The following is a 19,413-nucleotide window of genomic DNA, read 5'->3' on the forward strand; positions in this document are numbered from 1 at the left end:
CCATTGTAAAGAATTTTACAAAGAATATTACTTTATAATAATTTAACATGTATTTAGTATTTTTATTTAAAAGTTTTCTTTCTCATGTTTGTATATCCCATAGAAGACTAGTGTATCCAGCAGTGGTCACTCTTCTTGTCTCTACACTCACCTTTCCTCCAGGGTTTGGACAGTTCATGGCAGGCCAGGTCTGATGTTTCATGTTTATCTTGTCTCTCATTTCAATTCCTTCAGATTTCATTCTCTATGTCTTTCTTCTTTCTACACAACCAGACTTTTCCAGTCTTTCGAGTGTGCCTCATGCTGATAGATTTATTTGTTGGAGATCAGTTCTTCTGCATTAAATAACAAACTGCGCTGCCTCCTCATTTAGCTGACTCAACATGAGTCACTAGTGGCACTGTTTGACAACCAGACCTGGTACAAGCAAGGTGTTGCTGAGGAGTTTGCGTATTCAAGTGAAGTACCCCAGGCCTGGAAGCATCCACAAGTCGGTGTGTTTATCACACTCCTCCTCTTCATTGTCATGAAGGTGTGTCTCATCATATTATGTTGAATATGAAGACCATGATTGTTAAAGGAATAGTTCAACCCAAATTCAAAACTGTTAAAAATGCAATCACCCCTCAGGCCGAGTTTGTTTTTCATCTGAACATATTTGGAGAAATTTAGCATTACACCTATAACTTTAAACCATTGTTTCTGGCCAAAATACCAAAAGTCTAATTCCTCCACTAGAAAAGTCCATCCTCTGTTGTCAAATCAAAATCCACCAACCTGTTTCTTTTTAATGGTGCTTGATCTGAGGGTGTGTGTATTTTCAATACATTTTTATTTTTGGATGAAGTATTTCAATGTAAAACACTAGGCAATATGTGAATCTAACATTATTGTATTATACAGCTTCTTTTATATTTATTCTAGTTGCAAATAAATAAAACATATGGTCATAATGTCTCTGAAATGGCAGTCACTAAGTATTAACTTCTGGTTTTAGCTATTTACTGTATGTGTTGAATTGTGCTTATGATATATAGTAAAAACCAGCTTGATTCAGCTGCAGGCAAATCACAGTCATCCTGATTTTTTTTTTAACTACAGCATCACAACAGCGAGTGTGATATTGCTTAATTATTAAACGGTGTCATTGTTCAAGTGTGTGACCTTGTGGCTTCTAAACGTCTTCTTCAGTTCTGGATGTCAGCTTTGGCCACAACAATGCCTGTTCCTTGTGGGGCCTTCATGCCGGTTTTCCTCATCGGTATGTGATTATCGTGTGCGTGTGTTGGTTTTGAAAGTCAGCACTGTGGGATATGCTCGTTTGGTTTCCATTTCAATTCACTATTGTATGAGCGAGCACTTTTGAACATCGTTTTGCTCTTGTGTTCATACCAGCCACCATACTTTAAGTTTGTTCTTAATGGTTGTTTTCCTTTTCCCGCAATCATGTTCTCCATTCCCATCCCTCGTCACTGTCTTATTCACTAAAGCCTGTGTGTAAAGTCGTGAAATCACTGCAGCTTTATTCAGGAGTCAGTGTTTGTGATCTCATGTAAGTATACGTCAAGGACACGTTGGGGTTTTTGTAACTCCCAAAACGTCATTGTATCTAAATTGTGAATTCTGTTTGTCGTGCAGGGGCCGGGTTCGGTCGACTGGTGGGCGAGAGCATGGCCGCCGTCTTCCCCGAAGGAATACATGCTGACAGCACTGTATATCCCATAGTTCCCGGCGCATACGCAGTTGTAGGTGAGACCGTCGATTGTGCATGCCTTCTCTGGGATATCCATTAGTTTTCTTTCAAAAGCCATCAGTTTCAGCCCGTCGTGGCTATATCTTATTCTCACACGTAATTGAACCTGCAGGGTGTTGTATGCAAGAGTCATACATTTTTCATTACCCCACACAGACCAACAGCCAAATTAGATCTCGCCCGTGGAAATTGTTTCAGAGGTAGTGCTGCAGTGTGCAGCGGAGCAGAAAGCTTGTCAGGAGCACAATAGGAAATCAGATGGCTTGCGGCAGGTGACTGCGACTGTAGTTTGATACGAGATGAAATGGTGATTCCCACAGGGGCGGCGGCTCTTTCCGGCGCAGTCACTCACACCGTGTCCACCGCCGTCATTGTGTTCGAGCTGACCGGGCAAATCTCGCACATCCTGCCCGTGATGATCGCCGTGATATTGGCCAATGCCGTGGCCCAGAGTCTGCAGCCTTCCCTCTACGATTCCATCATCCGGATCCAGAAACTTCCCTACCTGCCAGAGCTGGGCTGGGGACAGGAGTGAGGGCTGTTTACTTAACTTTCCCAAATTGTCACTCTCATATCAGTTCCCTGGAATTTCAATGCTCACTTCTATTTCTCTTTTTATTTGATTTTTTTACATGTAGGAAATATAATATCCGTGTGGAGGACATAATGGTGAGAGACGTGCGGTATATCACTCTCTCCTCCTCTTACCGGGACCTGCAGGAAGCGCTCATAACAGGCCAGCTTAAAACCCTGGCCTTGGTGGAGTCCAAAGGTGAGTCATATAAAATATCTGTAATAAATATTTTAATTTAATTTAAAAAAAAATAATAATAATTTGTTGTGCATATGTCCTTCATACCACTATCTTACATTAGAAATTTTAAGACAGATGTGAGACAGATGTGATACTTTTTTCCCCATTTTGCTCAGTGTAGAAGAGTGATTCGTCTGAAATAACTCTTCAATACCAGCTTCTGATTGCGGAAAGATTTTTGGCAAGAAATGAGCAGTGTTCAGGATGAGTTTTAAATGACTGATGCCAATATCTAGAGAGCAAAGTAGTGTGTTTGTGTGTGTGTGTACTACATATAATACATACATAAAATCTAAGATGTATTAATTTATATTAAAAAAAGCTAATTTGCTGACCTAAAACTATGTATTAAAATTATTATTATTATACTTTCCAGAAAGGCTACATTAAACTGAACGTATGTGATAGTAAAGACATATTTAATGTTCCAAAATATTACTATTTCAAATTAACGTTGCTCTTTTGAACGTTCTATTCATCAAAAAAAAGTATCCACAAAAATATTAAGAAGCACAGCTGTTTGATACTAAATGTTTCTCGAGCACCAAATCAGTATATTGGATTGATTTCTGGATATAGCAATTCTGAGTTGATGTATTGCTTGACCACGAGAAGTGTACAGTTTTAGTTTGTGTGATGCTTAACAATGGAGACAGTGTAAATACAAAATACAAGTAAATAAGTGTGCAAAAATGAGGCTGTAAATACTTTTGGATGTTTTGCTTGATGTTTTCTTGATGCTCCCAAATGAAAGCTTACAGTTGGAAATGTTATCCCACAATTCCACATCATACCCTGTCACAGACACATTCTTTACCTTGTCCATCTCCTTTCCCACCCTCCCACACTTTCCCTTTGCTATCCCCCATTCCTCCAGCTCTCCCGCTGTGTCTCTCTCACTTCTCTCTTTCTCTCTCTTTCTTTCTGTCTCCCTTGCCTGTGTCCCCACCTGGCTCCAGAGTCCATGATCCTGCTGGGCTCTATAGAGCGCTCCCAGCTTCAGTCCCTGCTCTCGCAGCAGCTCTGCCGAGCTCGCAGGCTGGAGTACTTGAGAGAACGTGCTCAGGACAATGGCACCCATGTGCCCACCTTCCCCCAAGACTCTCCCTCCAGGACTGGTTGTGGCGTACGGTTCCTGGTATGCTAGTGTTAATTTACAATACTGGAATGAAAGGCATATCATTATAAAGATGAATCAGATATGGACTACCACTCAAAAGTTTGGGGTCAATACTTTTTTGATTACACTTTATTTTGAGATCTTAAAGCTGCGGTAGGGAACTTTTGACGCTCTAGCGGTTAATAAACATAACTGCTTGCATCTTGCGGAAGGACATCGTAGCCGGAACTACTTCTCTCTGTTTATGTCTATGAAGAATCACAAAGGTACTGGGTTACTCTGCCGCGGTACCCCCGAAGCAATCTAAAATAGTCTGAATATAAACACTTATTATAGGTGCACCCTAGTGATTCAGGACAAGCCAAAAACACGGTTTGGAAAATGGATTCATGGTGTACTCGCTTATTATATACATTTTTCTACATTTTGAACACAAAGTTACGGACCGCAGCTCTGATTGGTTATTTTTTACCGGGAGCGATGGAGTTCCTGCAAATGGCAATAGGACCACTGGGAGGAGCCAGAGGAGCTTGATTTTTTCACAGATTATCTGTCTCATATTCTACTGTCAGGACATAATGACAGGTTTAACAAATATGTAAAAAAATATTTTTTTACAAAAGTTCCCTACAGCACCTTTAACTAACTATTAACTATGAATTCTGTTTTAGAAAACTCCTAATTGCTGCTTATTACTAGTTTTTAAGGTATTTGTTTAGTTTAGGTATTGGGTAGGATTAAAGGATGCAAAATATAGTCATGCAGAATATTTGCTTTATAAGTATACTTATAAAACATATGTCTATTATTAACATATTGGCTGTTTATTAGCACACTTCTAGCTAATAAGTAACTAGTGTTTTTATTCAGCAAGGACGCACTGACCCTAGACGTTTGAACAGTAGTGTAGATTCACATGTTTTTCTAAGCCTGAATGCAATTTTTCTGTGAAACTGAAACCTCACATGCACTTTCAGATTGCACAATGTTTTAGATGCTAAAAAGCCTTCAGGGGTGCATTAATATTAGCATTATGGCCACTAATGATACGCCGATAATTATTTTCAGATTATGGACAGTAGCTGATGAATTCATATCTGTAGTTTCTACATTGTGCCATATTTGTCTAAATTAAATTAAAATGAAACACTAAAAGCTCAATTCCATCATATGAAATGCTACAAATGAATTTAGGCTTCACAGCAAATAATACAGTATAATAGTAATACAATGGATATTCATTTAGATATTTGCTAAAGATTACATGAAACAGTATTATTAAATGATTTGTTTTAAAATATTAATTTTAAGTTAGTGTTAATTTAAATGTTAAAATAAAGTGAGCATGAACAATTAAATATCCAACAATGCCTTAAATCCAAAAATATCAGTGTGGAACTGATATATTCTGCACCTCTGAAAGCAACTGAACATGCAAGATGTAGCATGAGATTTGAGAGCTGAAGAGAAGAGGCACATTTTCCATAATTAAGGACCTAAATTTCAGCCTGTGTAGTATGCCTTGAAATCTAGCAAATGAGGCACATGGACTCCTTTTATGGTTCTTTTATAAGTGTTCATTGGTCGTTGTGAGCTTTCGTAGTACTGCATAAACATTTCTTCTTCCATGCTTGGCTGAAAACGCCATATGGGTTTGGAACAACACAGAGAAAGTGAAAAAATAAGTTTGTACACACTTTATTCTAAGGTCCAGTTCTCACTTACAGTATAAATAAATATTAACTATGACTTTTGCCTCAATAAACTCCTAATTACTGCTCATTAATAGTTAGTAAGGTAGTTAAGGAAGAATATGGTCATGTGTAATAATAAGACATTATTATGTGCTATATAAGTACTAATAAGTACTAATAAACAGCCAATATGCTATCAATATGCATGCAAAAAAAAAGCAACTAGTAAATAGTGAGAATAGGAATTATATTCAATGTTAGCCTGACATTATTTTCGGAGTCTGTGTTTCCCATTTGTCTGTATTTCTCAAGAAGTATAAAGATTATCAGATTGCTGTGTCACAGATTGCAGGTGTTTTTTCATGCTTTCTGTTTCATCCCAAAGAGTTTCTTCCCGACAGGCTGTCATTTCTGAGTTCAGCAATACAGCTGGGAGTACATGAAGTCTGTGTTCGTAATCAAACTTACTTATACGTGGATGTAACAGACTTGTAGTGTATTGAGTAGAATGTGAACTCAGGAATAAGCACTGCTTGCCACTCTAGATTAACTCAGGGTTATATTTTGGTTGGCCAGTCAATTGTTCACAAAGAGAAGAAAGAAACAAGTGTTCACAAAGTTGTTCATTCTAATACTGCACAGTAAAAAGAAAGGAAGACTTGCCGTCATTGTCTCGACTCTAATTTGTGTTAGACAAACACTACAGTTGGCGACGAGGATAAAAAAAAAAAAAAAAAACTCAGTCTCACGGCGATGAGGGATAGATTCAGCGCAAAATAGTAAGTAAATGAAGAAAGATGGCAGGATATATCGGAAAGATTGATCCATTTGAAAGTGCCACGGATGATTGGACTTTGTACTGTGAACGAATCGAGCAGTATTTCAAAGCTAATGACATTGATGATGAAAAACGGGTGTCAGTGCTGTTGAGTGCGATAGGAGGGAAAGCTTATGCTTTGCTGAGAAGCCTCACTGCTCCCAATAAGCCTGCTGATCTTAGTTTCGACAACATTGTGAAGACATTGCAAGAGCATCTAGCGCCAAAACCGCTGCTCATTGCAGAACGGTTCAGATTTCATAAACGGAATCAGAATGACGGAGAGTCAATCGCTGTTTATGTAGCTGAATTAAAGAAATTGTCAGAACACTGTCAGTTTGGGGATGGATTAAATGACGCGCTGAGAGATCGTCTAGTCTGTGGCATTTCACAGGAGAGTATACAGAAGAGATTGCTCACGGAGGCAGATCTAACATTTAAACGTGCAGTTGAAATTGCTGTCGCCATGGAAACGGCTGCCAGAGACGCCGTAGAGCTGAGATCAGGAGTAAAAATGTCTGTAAACAAGGTGACCACTGCAGTTAAACCTAAAAGAATAATGCAAAAAGTTGAACTGTGTTACCGTTGTGACAGGGGTGGACACAAAGCAAATCAGTGCAGATTTAAAACTGAAATTTGCAGAAAATGCAACAAAGTTGGACACATACAAAGAGCATGTCGGTCGGATGTACCATATATTGAGAAAGAGAGACAGTACAAGGTTCAGCAAAAGAAAAGTAGGAATGTCCATATTGTCGCCCAAAACTCAGATGAAGAAAGTGACACAGGGTTGGCCAATTTAGAAATCTACAGTCTGAAAAGTGACTTAAAACAAGCAATCTGGCTTACACCTCAAGTGAATGGACAGAAAATCAGGATGGAACTGGATACAGGCTCCGCTGTATCAGTAATGTCACAGTACGAGTTTGAAAAATATTTCAAAACGACTAAATTAAAGCCATCGCCTGTTAATCTGAAAACATATACTGGTGAGCCCATAATCCCTCTAGGGGTGATGCCCGTGACTGTGAAGTACAATGATCAACAGAGTGAATTAGATCTGTACATAGTACGTACAGAGGGACCAGCACTTTGGGGACGTGACTGGTTGAGGAAATTGCAGCTGGACTGGAAATCCATAAAAAGTCTGCAAATCACAGTTCCTACATCGACGTGCACTCAATTGAAACTGGAAAAAGTGCTGGATGGGGCTGTAGCTGTGTTTCAGTCTGGAATAGGAACTCTGAAGCATATAAAAGGAAAGATAACCCTGAATGAGAATGCAGTTCCCAAGTTTCACAAGGCACGGCCTGTTCCCTATGCTATTCGCCAGAAAGTGGAAAATGAGCTGGATCGGTTGGAAGCTGAAGGAATACTTTCAAAGGTTGACTGGAGTCCCTGGGCAACTCCAGTTGTTCCTGTTGCCAAGAAAGATGGAACTGTTAGACTTTGCGGGGATTTTAAGGTCTCAATCAACCCTGAACTGCAGGTAGAACAATATCCACTACCAAGAATAGAGGATATTTTTGCTACACTTGCAGGTGGACAGCTCTTCAGTAAAATAGACTTGGCGGAAGCATATTTACAGATGGAAATGGAGGAGGACTCAAAAGTGTTCTTGACTATAAATACTCTCAAGGGCTTGTATCGCTATAACAGGCTTGTTTTTGGCGTCGCCTCAGCACCGGCTTTGTGGCAAAGAGCTATGGATCAGGTACTTCAGGGTTGTCCTGGTACCCAATGCTACCTCGATGACATCATTGTCACAGGTGATAGTGAAAGTAGTCACTTGGAGAATTTAGCTCGGGTTTTAAAGAAATTGGAAGAGTATGGACTGCATGCAAGACGGGACAAGTGTGAGTTTTTCAAGAAAACCATCACGTATTGTGGACACAAAATTGATGTGAATGGTCTGCACAAGTGTCAAGACAAGCTAAGGGCTGTTGCAGAGGCTCCAGAACCGCAAGATGTCTCACAATTGAGATCTTTCCTTGGATTTGTCAATTACTACAACAGGTTTTTGCCAAATCTGGCGACTGTTCTCCATCCTCTAAATGCCCTGTTGCAAACAGGAAAGAAATGGATGTGGACAAAGCAATGTAGGCAAGCTTTTCAGGAAGCAAAGAAACTAGTGATGTCAGATACAGTTCTGACTCACTATGACCCAGGCAAGCCACTAAAGTTGGCATGCGACGCCTCACCATACGGCATTGGGGCGGTGCTATCGCATGTGATGGGTGATGGAACGGAGCGCCCCATAGCTTTCGCATCACGCTCCCTCAGTGCGGCAGAGAAGAACTATGCGCAGATTGATAGGGAAGCTTTGAGCCTGGTATGGGGTGTAAAACGATTCAATCAATATCTGTATGGAAACAACTTTACCTTGGTTACAGACCATCAGCCGTTGGTTTCCATCTTCAGTCCTCAGAAAGGGGTTCCACTGACAGCAGCAGCACGGATGCAAAGGTGGGCATTGTTTCTTGGAGGACATAGATACCAGATTGAATTCAAAAGAACACACAGACACGCTAATGCTGATGGACTATCACGTCTACCATTGGATGGGTGTGATTCAAAGACAGAGAACGTAAGCACACCTTTGGACGTTTTTACAATTGCTCAGCTTGAGAGTTCTCCTGTTACTGACGAAATGATTCGGAGAGAAACAAGGAGAGATCCTGGATTGTCTCAGGTATATTCAGCTGTACAGTCTGGCTGGAATGCAGAGCAGAAAATTCGTTTCACACACTTTTATCAGCGCCGTGATGAACTGACTCTGGATGGTGGTTGCATCATGTGGGGATTAAGAGTTGTTGTACCTCCTAAGTTGCGAACTCAAGTGTTGGAGGAGCTGCATGTTGGGCATCTAGGAGTGGTAAAGATGAAGTCACTTGCTAGGAGTTTCGTATGGTGGCCTGGAATAGACCAGCAGATCGAGCAGCTCGCTATGCATTGTACAGGATGTCAACATGTGCAAAAGATGCCGAAGACTGCACCACTACATCCTTGGGAGTGGCCTGCCTTACCATGGCAAAGGATTCATGTTGACTTTGCGGGTCCTTTCATGGGCACCACATTCTTGGTTGTGGTCGATGCGTGTTCAAAGTGGCCAGAAGTGTTCAGTATGACCTCCACAACCGCCGGCCAAACTGTGACTGTTCTGAGAGAGCTTTTTGCAAGGACTGGTGTACCAGAACAGCTGGTGAGTGACAATGGTCCCCAGTTTATATCTGAGGAGTTCCAGATCTTCTTAAAGAACAATGGAATCAAACATGTGACCTCAGCGCCCTACCACCCAGCTACAAATGGCTTAGCTGAGAGATTTGTGCAGAGCTTGAAGAATGCACTACGGGCCATGACATGTGAAAAGATCACACTGAACCAGAAGCTACACAATTTCTTGTTTGCATATCGAAATGCAACTCATGTCACCACAAATCGAACACCTGCCATGTTGTTCCTTGGTAGACCCTTACGTTCAAGGCTGGATTTGTTGAAACCTAATCTGAGGAGGACCATACATGACAGACAGATAAAGCAATCACAAGGAGGGGAAAAAACAAGAGAGTTGGAAATTGGAGAGTGTGTGCTTGCTAGGAACTACAGAGGAGATCACAAATGGACACCTGCAAAGGTCAAAGAAAGAACAGGACCACTCTCATATACAGTTGAGATTGCACCAGACACTATCTGGAGACGACACATTGATCAGTTGAGAAGATCCAATGTTTCTCTGGAAAGTGTTCCTTCGAGTGTTCCATTCACCACTACCGATACTGTTTCCAGTGGAAGTGATACAACAGCACTTCAAGATGGCACTGTATCTTCCAGTGACGTGCCACAAGCACTAACTCCAACTTGTGAAGAGAAACGTTACCCTACCCGTGTCCGGAAACCACCAAACCGTCTGGATTTATAATAAGGAACCTGGAGTGGACATTATAGTCATACAGTAGTATAAGTTTGTTCCTTTTGAAAAAAAAAAAAAAAGTTTTTGTTAAAAGAGAACTATTGTTTGTTAAGATTTTCTTATCTAGGTGGGGAGGAAGTGTAGTGTATTGAGTAGAATGTGAACTCAGGAATAAGCACTGCTTGCCACTCTAGATTAACTCAGGGTTATATTTTGGTTGGCCAGTCAATTGTTCACAAAGAGAAGAAAGAAACAAGTGTTCACAAAGTTGTTCATTCTAATACTGCACAGTAAAAAGAAAGGAAGACTTGCCGTCATTGTCTCGACTCTAATTTGTGTTAGACAAACACTACAAGACTGTTTTCCTCCAGATCTCCACTGAAGAGTCCTCCTTCAGCCCCACACTGACTAACTCCCAGATCCCCCTCAAGTCTGCTCTGAAGACGGTGTCTGCAATCAGCAACACAGAGTCATTGAACAGTATGTATATAACACTTACTCACACATTTCAACTCCTCCTACTCATGTATTTCGTGTTGCGCACCGTCTGCGACCCCTGGTATGCACCCATCTTGTGTTAATCTAATCAATCCTCTTCTGCAGGCTCTCCAAACCTCTCCTCTGGGGAACCTGTGAAGGAGCTAGTTGAGGTACGATGGCTCTCTAGGGATTGTGGGTGATACGTGGCACTTATGTAGCTGTAGATTTTACAGGTGCCCAGAGACTGAATATGGGAAGAGAGACACAAGAGGAACCATCTGCCAGACCAGCCTCACGATTAGCCTAAACATCTTTTTCAATGTTTCAGTGCTTGTCTTAGTCTTTGTTCAGACAGCCTGTATATTTTAGTGTATTCAGCTCACTTCTGTTTAGTTGTCTCCTGTTTGACAAATGTTATTCAAAGCACATAAATATGTGGATAAAATCAGATTTAGATTTCAAGTATTTCTATTCAACATCTATGCTGCAGAATATCTGAATTCACTCACATTTGTAGTTATTGAATGCTAAACGGATCCGCTTTTTAAAATTGGACAAAAATACAGTTAAGGGGTTGGATTTACAAAAATCTTCTTAAGCAAGAACGTAAGAAATTTCCTAAGATAAATTCTCTGAAGTTTAGAAGAATATTCCTTGAATGCATTTTTTTTATTATTCTAAAGAAGTTCTCAAATATCTTCTTGACATCTTGTTTTTCATAAAAAGATGATGACAAGTTTTGCGTTTGAGACTTAGCACGCAGAGTCATGTTTTTCATATTGTTCCATATATTTAAATGTAGTGTGCTCTTTTAAGCTATCAAAAGTTGAGATTGCTGCATCAGACCATAACAGTCATATCTTTTTTGTCATAACTCTCTAACTCTTAAAGGGGACGTGTCAAGTATGCATGTGTGTGTATGTCGGTGATGTGTGAATTATGTATCAGTGATGTGTGGGTTGCTTGCCCCAACTATATATATATATATATATATATATATATATGTGTGTGTGTGTGTGTGTGTGTGTGTGTGTGTGTGTGTATATATATATATATATATATATATATATATAATTTTTTTTATTTTTTAATTCTTCCTAACTTTAAAAGGTTTACATTATTTTTTCCAAAATATTATTTCCAGGAATTCAGATTCTTCTTAAGTTCAGTCTATAAAATAATCTAAAACAGATTCTTCTGAACTTTTATTTGGGAACAGAAAACATTCTTCGAGAGAACAGCAGTTCAGCAGAATTTCGTATTTCTTACAGAATGTTTTATGAACCCAGCCCCTGACTTGAAAAACAAATAGGATTTAAGTGCAGTGTGAACAAAACCTTAGTCAGTTTCGTTGGAGTTTCACCTCATGTTCAAGTAGGATCCCACAGGACTTCTCTTATCAAGCGACATCTGTTGTCCAGCGCAAAGTGAGCGTTCTGTCAGCCTGGTATTAACATGGGATTTCGGCTGCTGTATTTATTTGTTACACACCCCTTTCTGTCTTTCTCTTCGGAGGACTGATGGCTCTAACAGTGTCCCTTGATAATAATCAATGCTGAAGGTGCAGCTGTTAAAGGGGGGGGATGCATTAGAATTACATTAACACTTTATGCTCCTCCCTTTTCTATCTGTTCTATCCGGAAGAGCAATGCTGGCCCCAAGGCTCCTAAGAGGAGCAGGAGGCCCAAGCGTGTGAAGATACCCATGGCGGTAAGAACGCAGCCGTAGGGACTCGTTCCGCTCGCCCACAAACACGCATCATCGGGGGTGGCAGTGGCACAGCCAATAGGGCCTTTACTCAGAGGCCTTATTGCGTTCTGCCTGTGTGCTGTATTGATGCTCTCCTCCAGCTTCGTTCTTCCCCTCTAGGGAACAGGGAACAAGCTGACTCATGAGATGAATCATGCCATGAAGTGTATATTTATCTCATCGGACGAGTGTGTTTGTGTGACGCATGGTTTGGTTGTGCAGTTGTCAAGATTTCGAACGCGTTTTTAAACCTACAGGCAGACATCAAGGGATGTTGCAGTTGAGCCTGTTTCTTTTGAACAAAGCTTTACAAAGTTGGTTCAAGTCCAAGTTTTGAACTGGGAACTTAACCTCTCCAATCAAATTAAAAACCTTTTGAAAAGCTATTCCCTGTCTTATTTCTTTATTGCCTTGGTAATGGCATCCAATCTACCTCACCCTCCCCTGGGCTGCGTTTAATGTATTGCTTAAGCTTGTTAATGTTTAGTAAAGCTTGAGCCGCTTCGGTAGATTACATTAGTATGTGTAGCTTGTCTTGTGAACTGAGTGAATCGCATGACCGTTTGTGAGGACAAGAACGTAAGAAAGGGACATCTGTGCATTTCTGTGTCTAATTCTTGGCTTGATGTTTTCAGGATTCACCTGATGTTGAAGATGACATGTCAACAGCAGAGGTATATTAAATTCTATACTTACTCTTAATTAAGTTATAATTGTTTCGTGATTTTTGTCACACGTTTGTATTTGTCACTTTACTTAACCTAATTTGCACCTGTTTAGGAGACTCAGTAATAGAGCTAGTTCTGTAGCTTTTTAAAGGGGTAGTTCAATCAAATGCTATGCAAAGATGCTATCATGATTTACTCATCCTCGTGTCCTCACCCTTAGACATTAGACACTGAAAATTTGACCTTGAAAATCATACTTGACAAGCATAGTCACTACTCACTGTCACTGAATGAAAAAGAGCATATTCTGCAATAAATATCTCCTTTTGTGTTCAACTAAAGGAAGAAAGTCATACAGGTTAGAAATGCCATTGGGGTCAGCAAATGATGACTTGGCATTTTTGCTTGAAGTATCTCTTTAATATTTAATAGACTGCTTATGGACAGGATAATCCTATGATCTTGCATAAATAGTATAAAACCTAATAATTGACCCTGTACGTTTACATTAAATTTGTTTTAGGAACTTTTAATAGTTTAACCTTAAAAATTATATGTATATGTATAATATATGTATAATTATATATGTATGATTATTTTTATTTTTTTCAGATAACAGAGTGGGAGGAGCAACAGTTGGATGCGGCTGTTAATTTCAACAACTGTAAAATAGACCCTGCACCCTTTCAGCTGGTGGAACGGACATCTTTGCATAAGGTAAAATATTTGCTGTATCTGACAAACCTATGTGCTGCAGTGATTATGTATTTTTGTATGTTTACATCACCCTAGTTCCCTTTACATAAACCCAATAGGATTTTTCCTCTGCCTTTGAGTTATAGCACAAAATAAGCTCTGTGACCAACAAGCCTTTATGATTCTTACACATTTTAAGTTAATCTTCACAATTTAACAATTTAACAATTTAACAAGTTTAATGAATTTTGAAGTCTAAATATGATCCCCAGAAAGGAAAAGCTAAATGTAGGCTGTAAACAAACTATACAAACTAAAATTAATAATAATTAATAAAAAAAATATTATTTAATTTATAACAGACTAGTGAGTAGATGAGTTTACCTGTTCGGTATCATGACTTTTAATGTCCCATAAGCCACTTGTCAGCAGCCGCCTTTTACATCACAAGTATTACTGATGTATTCTATGTCATAGAATAAAATGTGAAACATATTCTGACCTTAGAATTTATTTCAGGAATTACCGTATTTTCTGGACTATAAGTCGCACTTTTTTTCATAGTTTGGCTGGTCCTGCGACTTATAGTCAGGTGCGACTTATTTATCAAAATGTATTTGACATGAACCGAGAGGAATGAACCAAGAGAAATTAATTTTTTAAGAGAAAACATTACCATCTCCAGCCGCAAGAGGGCGCTCTATATTGCTCAGTGCTCCTGTAGCCTATACTGAGCAGCATAGAGCGCCCTCTCGCGGCTGGAGACGGTAATGTTTTCTCTTGGTTCTTGTTTATTTAAATAAATGTGACTTATAGTCCAGTGCGACTTATATATGTTTTTTTCCTCGTCATGAAGTATTTTTGGACTGATGCGACTTATACTCAAGTGCGACTTATAGTCCGAAAAATACGGTAAACAAAAAACGCATTTAAAAGTAAAGACGGAAATGCAATTTTTTTTATGTATTTAGTCTTACAAAAATATCCCATCCCTACAGCACTCTATTTATCTAAAATGAAAAAAACATTAAAGCAGAGCAAATAATTTGTACGATATTTCCTGAAGCCGCATGGCAGGTATTTGTTAGGAACAGACTGTATTGTAAGCTATATAAAGTCAGTTGGAAAATGTAACACAGGTTAGGGACCAGTTTGTACTATCAACTTGTTGCAGATTTATTTTAGATTCCTTAACTCTACCCCATACCTAACTACCTTACTATTATGTAGTATTATGTAGTCAATAGTTAATAGTAAGAAATGGTCCCCAAACTAAAGTGTGACCAAAACGAACAGGCCAGTTTTACTATCACAGTTGCCTTGTAATGAAACATGAATGTCAGTCTTCATCACTGTTCCTTTTGTTCAGACACACACCATTTTCTCACTACTTGGTCTGGATCATGCCTATGTCACCAGCACTGGACGTCTAGTTGGAGTTGTCTCTCTAAAGGAGGTGTGTGATTGTATTTGTTTACTAGCCCTTCTTGTATAGCAGAAAATCACATTAAAAAAATGTCTTTTTATAGTTGCGTAAGGCCATCGAGGGCTCTGTAACTGTGACTGGAGTGAAAGTCCGTCCCCCGCTGGCCAGCTTCCGTGACAGCGGCAACAACAGCAGCGTCTCCGAGGTCACTGAGCTCCACAAGCTCTGGAGTCGTAACAGGAGCCTGTTGTTACCACGAGAACCTAACCTCCCCGACCTGGATGACCAAACGGAGCAGCCGTCCGAGGGCAGCTTGTTAAACGAGACCGAGTGCACAGAGCTGTCCAGTCAAAACAGCCCATTACACACAGACGACCAATCAGAGCTGCCCTACACCGACGCCACGCCCCAAGAGGAGCACCTAACGCAGCTCCCCTGTGACTGTACCCACCCTCTGGAGGACGGGGGCTCCGAGGCCGTCAGCGAGCAGTGCCCAGCTCCGATCAAGGAAGCAGTGAGCGAGGGAATCCCCTCACCGCCGAAGGATCAGCTGGAATGACAGCTGCTTGCGCTCGGTAACACACACTCCATTTACAACATAAGCAGAATTGTGAAGTCAGGTTAAGGAGAAACTGGAGGAAGTCTTTAAGTGATGAAGCACACTCTCTGTTCCGCACTAATCAAATCATCCCTAATCGCTGGTCCTGCCCTTACACGAAACACGTCGTGTGTTTGCATGTGTGGGATGTCATAGATACGCACTGCAGTATGAGTGCCATGTGGCTTCAGATGTGTTTGACGATGGGCTCATGAGCGATCGTCTGTTTGTACTTGTGTATTTGTCATACATTTGGGTTTCTGTTTATTTGTGGCTTGATAGCGCATTTCTGTGTTGATGTATGTTGATGAAATCCATTTAAAGAAGTTTATGTTTGATAATGTCAGGGCGGGTTTCATCATAAACGTGTTTGTCCGTTGATTTGTGGCTTCCTCGCACAAGCGACAGAGTGTGTGTAAGAAAAGCTGAGTGTGTGTGCAAGAGTGACTCAGCTGCACCTAGCCAACGCACCCATCTGGTGCCGACACTTTAAATCCAAATAAAATTGTCTCTTAGAGCCAAACTACAAATTTGCTCTAAATATAGCCCTTAATAACCCACACTGCAAGAAAACATGGAGAGTAAGAGCAGGGGAAGAAAAGGGAATGGGTGGGCAAAAGAGGACACAGAGGACATGGAGGGAACAAGAACATGATGCAAAATGAACGAAAGACAAGAGGGATGCATCAACACAAGTCGTGGAAAGGCAGGAGAATGAATGGGAGAGTGGGGTAAACTGTGTCACTTTTTACTTAGGTTGTCTACTAAGCAAGAAGAAATAAGCAATCAGGGAAATGAATATGCCTGATTATATTTTACAAATACATGGGGCAAAGAAATATGACTTTGTCCAGTGATATAACTTACCCCACATAAGAGAAAGGATGTGTTGTGAACCTAATTAACATGAATTTTGATAATTTTGATAATTTTGACAAAATTCACATTTTCACAAACCGAAATCTAGTGCATTTGCATGTAGTGTAACAGTTTTCAACAATTTATGATATGATATGAGTATTAGTTTTTTCCTGCATTTGGATGCAAAACTCATCCTCACTACATGGCTCTGGCACCCTTTACCTTAAAGCTAAAATTGTATCATTTCTAATTCTTTGCTAAATGTATTTATTTATTCATGATGTGATGTAATGACACACAGCATCTTTGGCATTGATACATTTTTGACATCATACTCATTTTTCCTGCCATGTAAGAAAATTACCTTGATATGCAGGTTTTGTTTTATTTTTTATTTTTTTTTATTTTTAACACAAAAAATTGCTTATGTGATTTACAGGCAGCTAAATACAAAGGTCATTTTTTTAAAGCATGGTAATGTGACAAAAAACATCCAGTCTGCTAGATTACAGGGTGGCACATCTTACCCCACTCTCCCCTTTAAAACCAACAGTGACTCATACAGTTTCCAACCAGGGTAGTTTTGAAGCACATTGTAATTATCATTCAAACAAAACACAGCAATGCACAGGCGTTTTCCATACTGACAGCATGGGGGAAAAATTTTATACATTTTAAAAAACGCTTTAGCAAATCATCATTGAACTCACCGTTTGGATGGTGTTGCCTGTAATTACGAGAAATGATATCCCACATTATGTAGGCACGTTAAGCATGCGCAGATCTGTATCAGGACCAGTGAGTAGCATAGCTGCCTGGCCAGTAAAAATATATATAAGCATCTTCCTTAGAAACTCAAAAACTCTGAGAGACTCCAAGTGGAGAAACAGAGCCTCTTAAATTCTTAATTATATGCATGAACCCCGATGCAATCATTTGCATGCTCACACACTCGCATAAACAATATGCATCATACTGCTTTCCAGCCAGCTTAAATACAGCCATTTAAAAAGACTGCATAGACCGGTTTCATGTTACTTCTTCAGGTTTACTTACATGGCCTTTTGCGTTTTTAATTCAAGGCCAGATTTGTTCAGAAATAGAGTGCAATATTTTTCTTCACGACACGTCACAGACTACGACGACCGTGTAGATCGAGTGAAGTTTTCGACTGTGTTAGACCCGCAAGAACCAGCCTTTGTATAAATACCATTGCAGGGAGTTTGTGGTCACTGTGCAGATCTCATCCAGCAATCATCGAAGTATTCAAATGTGATTCATTGCATCTGTGTACCTGCAATCTGAATTGTTTTACATATGCGCAAAGCTTTGAAAATTTGATTTTGAGCTGTCAACTGTGCAATAATGTCATATAAGAATTACTGCTTGCCAAATAGGATTATTTTACTGAACATTGGCTCTATTTCTACAGTGCATATTATTTTGAAACTGTTTGCGATAATGCACTTCATGAATAGGACATGTACTGAAACAAAAGGACAGTTAGTATTTTGAAACGCCTTCAGATTTCGTTTTCACAACTTATAAAGTGTTTACTGGACCTCGGTGGTGGAGTTTTCACAAGTTTCAGCCTGAGGATGATGTAATGTTCTTTTATTGTTTGCATCCAAACTGTGGCTGAACGAAGCTATGCAGTATGGTCAAGAACAGCACAACTACCCCAGACACAGCCTAAGCAGAGCAAAACAGAGAATGACTTACGTTTCTTTTTCTTGTGCACTGCAGAATTGGGAGGCTATGGGTTTGATTTAAATGGATCAAGGCAAGTGGACCAAAACCATATCCGTGAGACTGACTTCCTGACGCAGCCTTTTCTCAATTTCGCAGAATCGCCTGCTACGGGTTCTGCGAGCCACTAGAGAGAAATTCATCCGGCTGCACTAATCAGCTGTTTTACTAACGTTTGTTATGAAACCGAATCCTGATGTGGGACAGGAATAACTTAAGCTAATAATGATCTTTAGATATGTCGTGTCAGGTTTTGTCTCTGTTTGCTTGTGCAGTTTAAGTCAAGCCCACGGTGTGTAAAGTGTCTGCTAGTATGCCGCACATTCAGTGTAGAGTTAAGCAATAAGTCTGCTCCCATATCCATAAATGGTTTTTACAAATCATTTGCTTGTACAGAATACAGGGTAAAGCGGTATGTATATGAATTCTACTCACATACCCTGTACATATAGAGAAGCATATTGAATCAGCATTAACCATTATTTTTCAGAGAACATTAAATTGTTTTGTACATCAGTAAATATTAAATTTCAACTTTAAAGCTTTCTGCTTTCTGCAACTCATTTTATTTGTGGTAAATACTGTGTTGTATAGTTATGCTGGTATTTTTTAAATCTAATAAGTATTTTCGTCTTGTTTTCCTGTAAAATATAGACACAACAAAAAAGTACCCCTGAAGTAAATAAGAATAAAATATATATACACATACATACATACATATATATTAATATTACATAAATGATTACTGGAAAACCTGACAAAAGTTTTTTTTTTTTTTTTTTTTTGCAGAAGACGCAGTGAAACATATGAATACACATAACTTTAATGCAATCATAATTATCACATTTGACCTCGTCATTTTCTGTACAAACAATTAAAAAAAAAAATGTTCACACAATTCACATCATGACATTACTGGTCCATATTGAGAATAATGATTGACATAACATGGTTGGTTCTGAACTGAACACTGCCCTTCCCCGTGCTTCTGCGATGAATGAAAGCAGTGTTGAAAGGCAACATATTTCTTCTGTCAGCTGTTTTACTGTAGCTGCGTGTCAAGGTTGTATTAATTGGT

At 39.5% G+C, this 19,413-nt stretch overlaps 2 protein-coding genes across 4 annotated transcripts in view; both read left to right on the top strand.

The window, feature by feature from the left end:
* LOC128026854 (chloride channel protein 2-like) overlaps positions 1-18,880 on the top strand; it is a 54,737-nt gene extending 35,857 nt beyond the window's left edge. For 2 of the 3 annotated variants that reach the window (XM_052614095.1, XM_052614111.1), the window contains 14 exons: positions 104-188; positions 374-532; positions 1,192-1,261; positions 1,639-1,749; positions 2,074-2,284; positions 2,392-2,525; positions 3,527-3,705; positions 10,480-10,588; positions 10,712-10,758; positions 12,233-12,298; positions 12,973-13,011; positions 13,618-13,722; positions 15,071-15,157; positions 15,231-18,880. In XM_052614095.1, coding sequence (XP_052470055.1) covers positions 104-188; positions 374-532; positions 1,192-1,261; positions 1,639-1,749; positions 2,074-2,284; positions 2,392-2,525; positions 3,527-3,705; positions 10,480-10,588; positions 10,712-10,758; positions 12,233-12,298; positions 12,973-13,011; positions 13,618-13,722; positions 15,071-15,157; positions 15,231-15,686 — 1,858 coding nt within the window. In that variant the 3' untranslated portion in view covers positions 15,687-18,880. The remainder of the gene's footprint in view (positions 1-103; positions 189-373; positions 533-1,191; positions 1,262-1,638; positions 1,750-2,073; positions 2,285-2,391; positions 2,526-3,526; positions 3,706-10,479; positions 10,589-10,711; positions 10,759-12,232; positions 12,299-12,972; positions 13,012-13,617; positions 13,723-15,070; positions 15,158-15,230) is intronic. The other variant, XM_052614104.1, reaches the window with a different exon arrangement.
* Positions 4,587-10,420, top strand: LOC128026845 (uncharacterized protein K02A2.6-like). Its single transcript, XM_052614086.1, has one exon. It carries the CDS (start codon positions 6,179-6,181, stop codon positions 10,115-10,117), a length of 3,939 nt encoding a protein of 1,312 aa, XP_052470046.1. The 5' UTR covers positions 4,587-6,178; the 3' UTR covers positions 10,118-10,420.
* Positions 18,881-19,413: the final 533 nt, after the last annotated feature.

This window comes from Carassius gibelio, chromosome A2 (genome assembly GCF_023724105.1).
Source record: "Carassius gibelio isolate Cgi1373 ecotype wild population from Czech Republic chromosome A2, carGib1.2-hapl.c, whole genome shotgun sequence".
NCBI classification, from domain to species: domain Eukaryota; kingdom Metazoa; phylum Chordata; class Actinopteri; order Cypriniformes; family Cyprinidae; genus Carassius; species Carassius gibelio.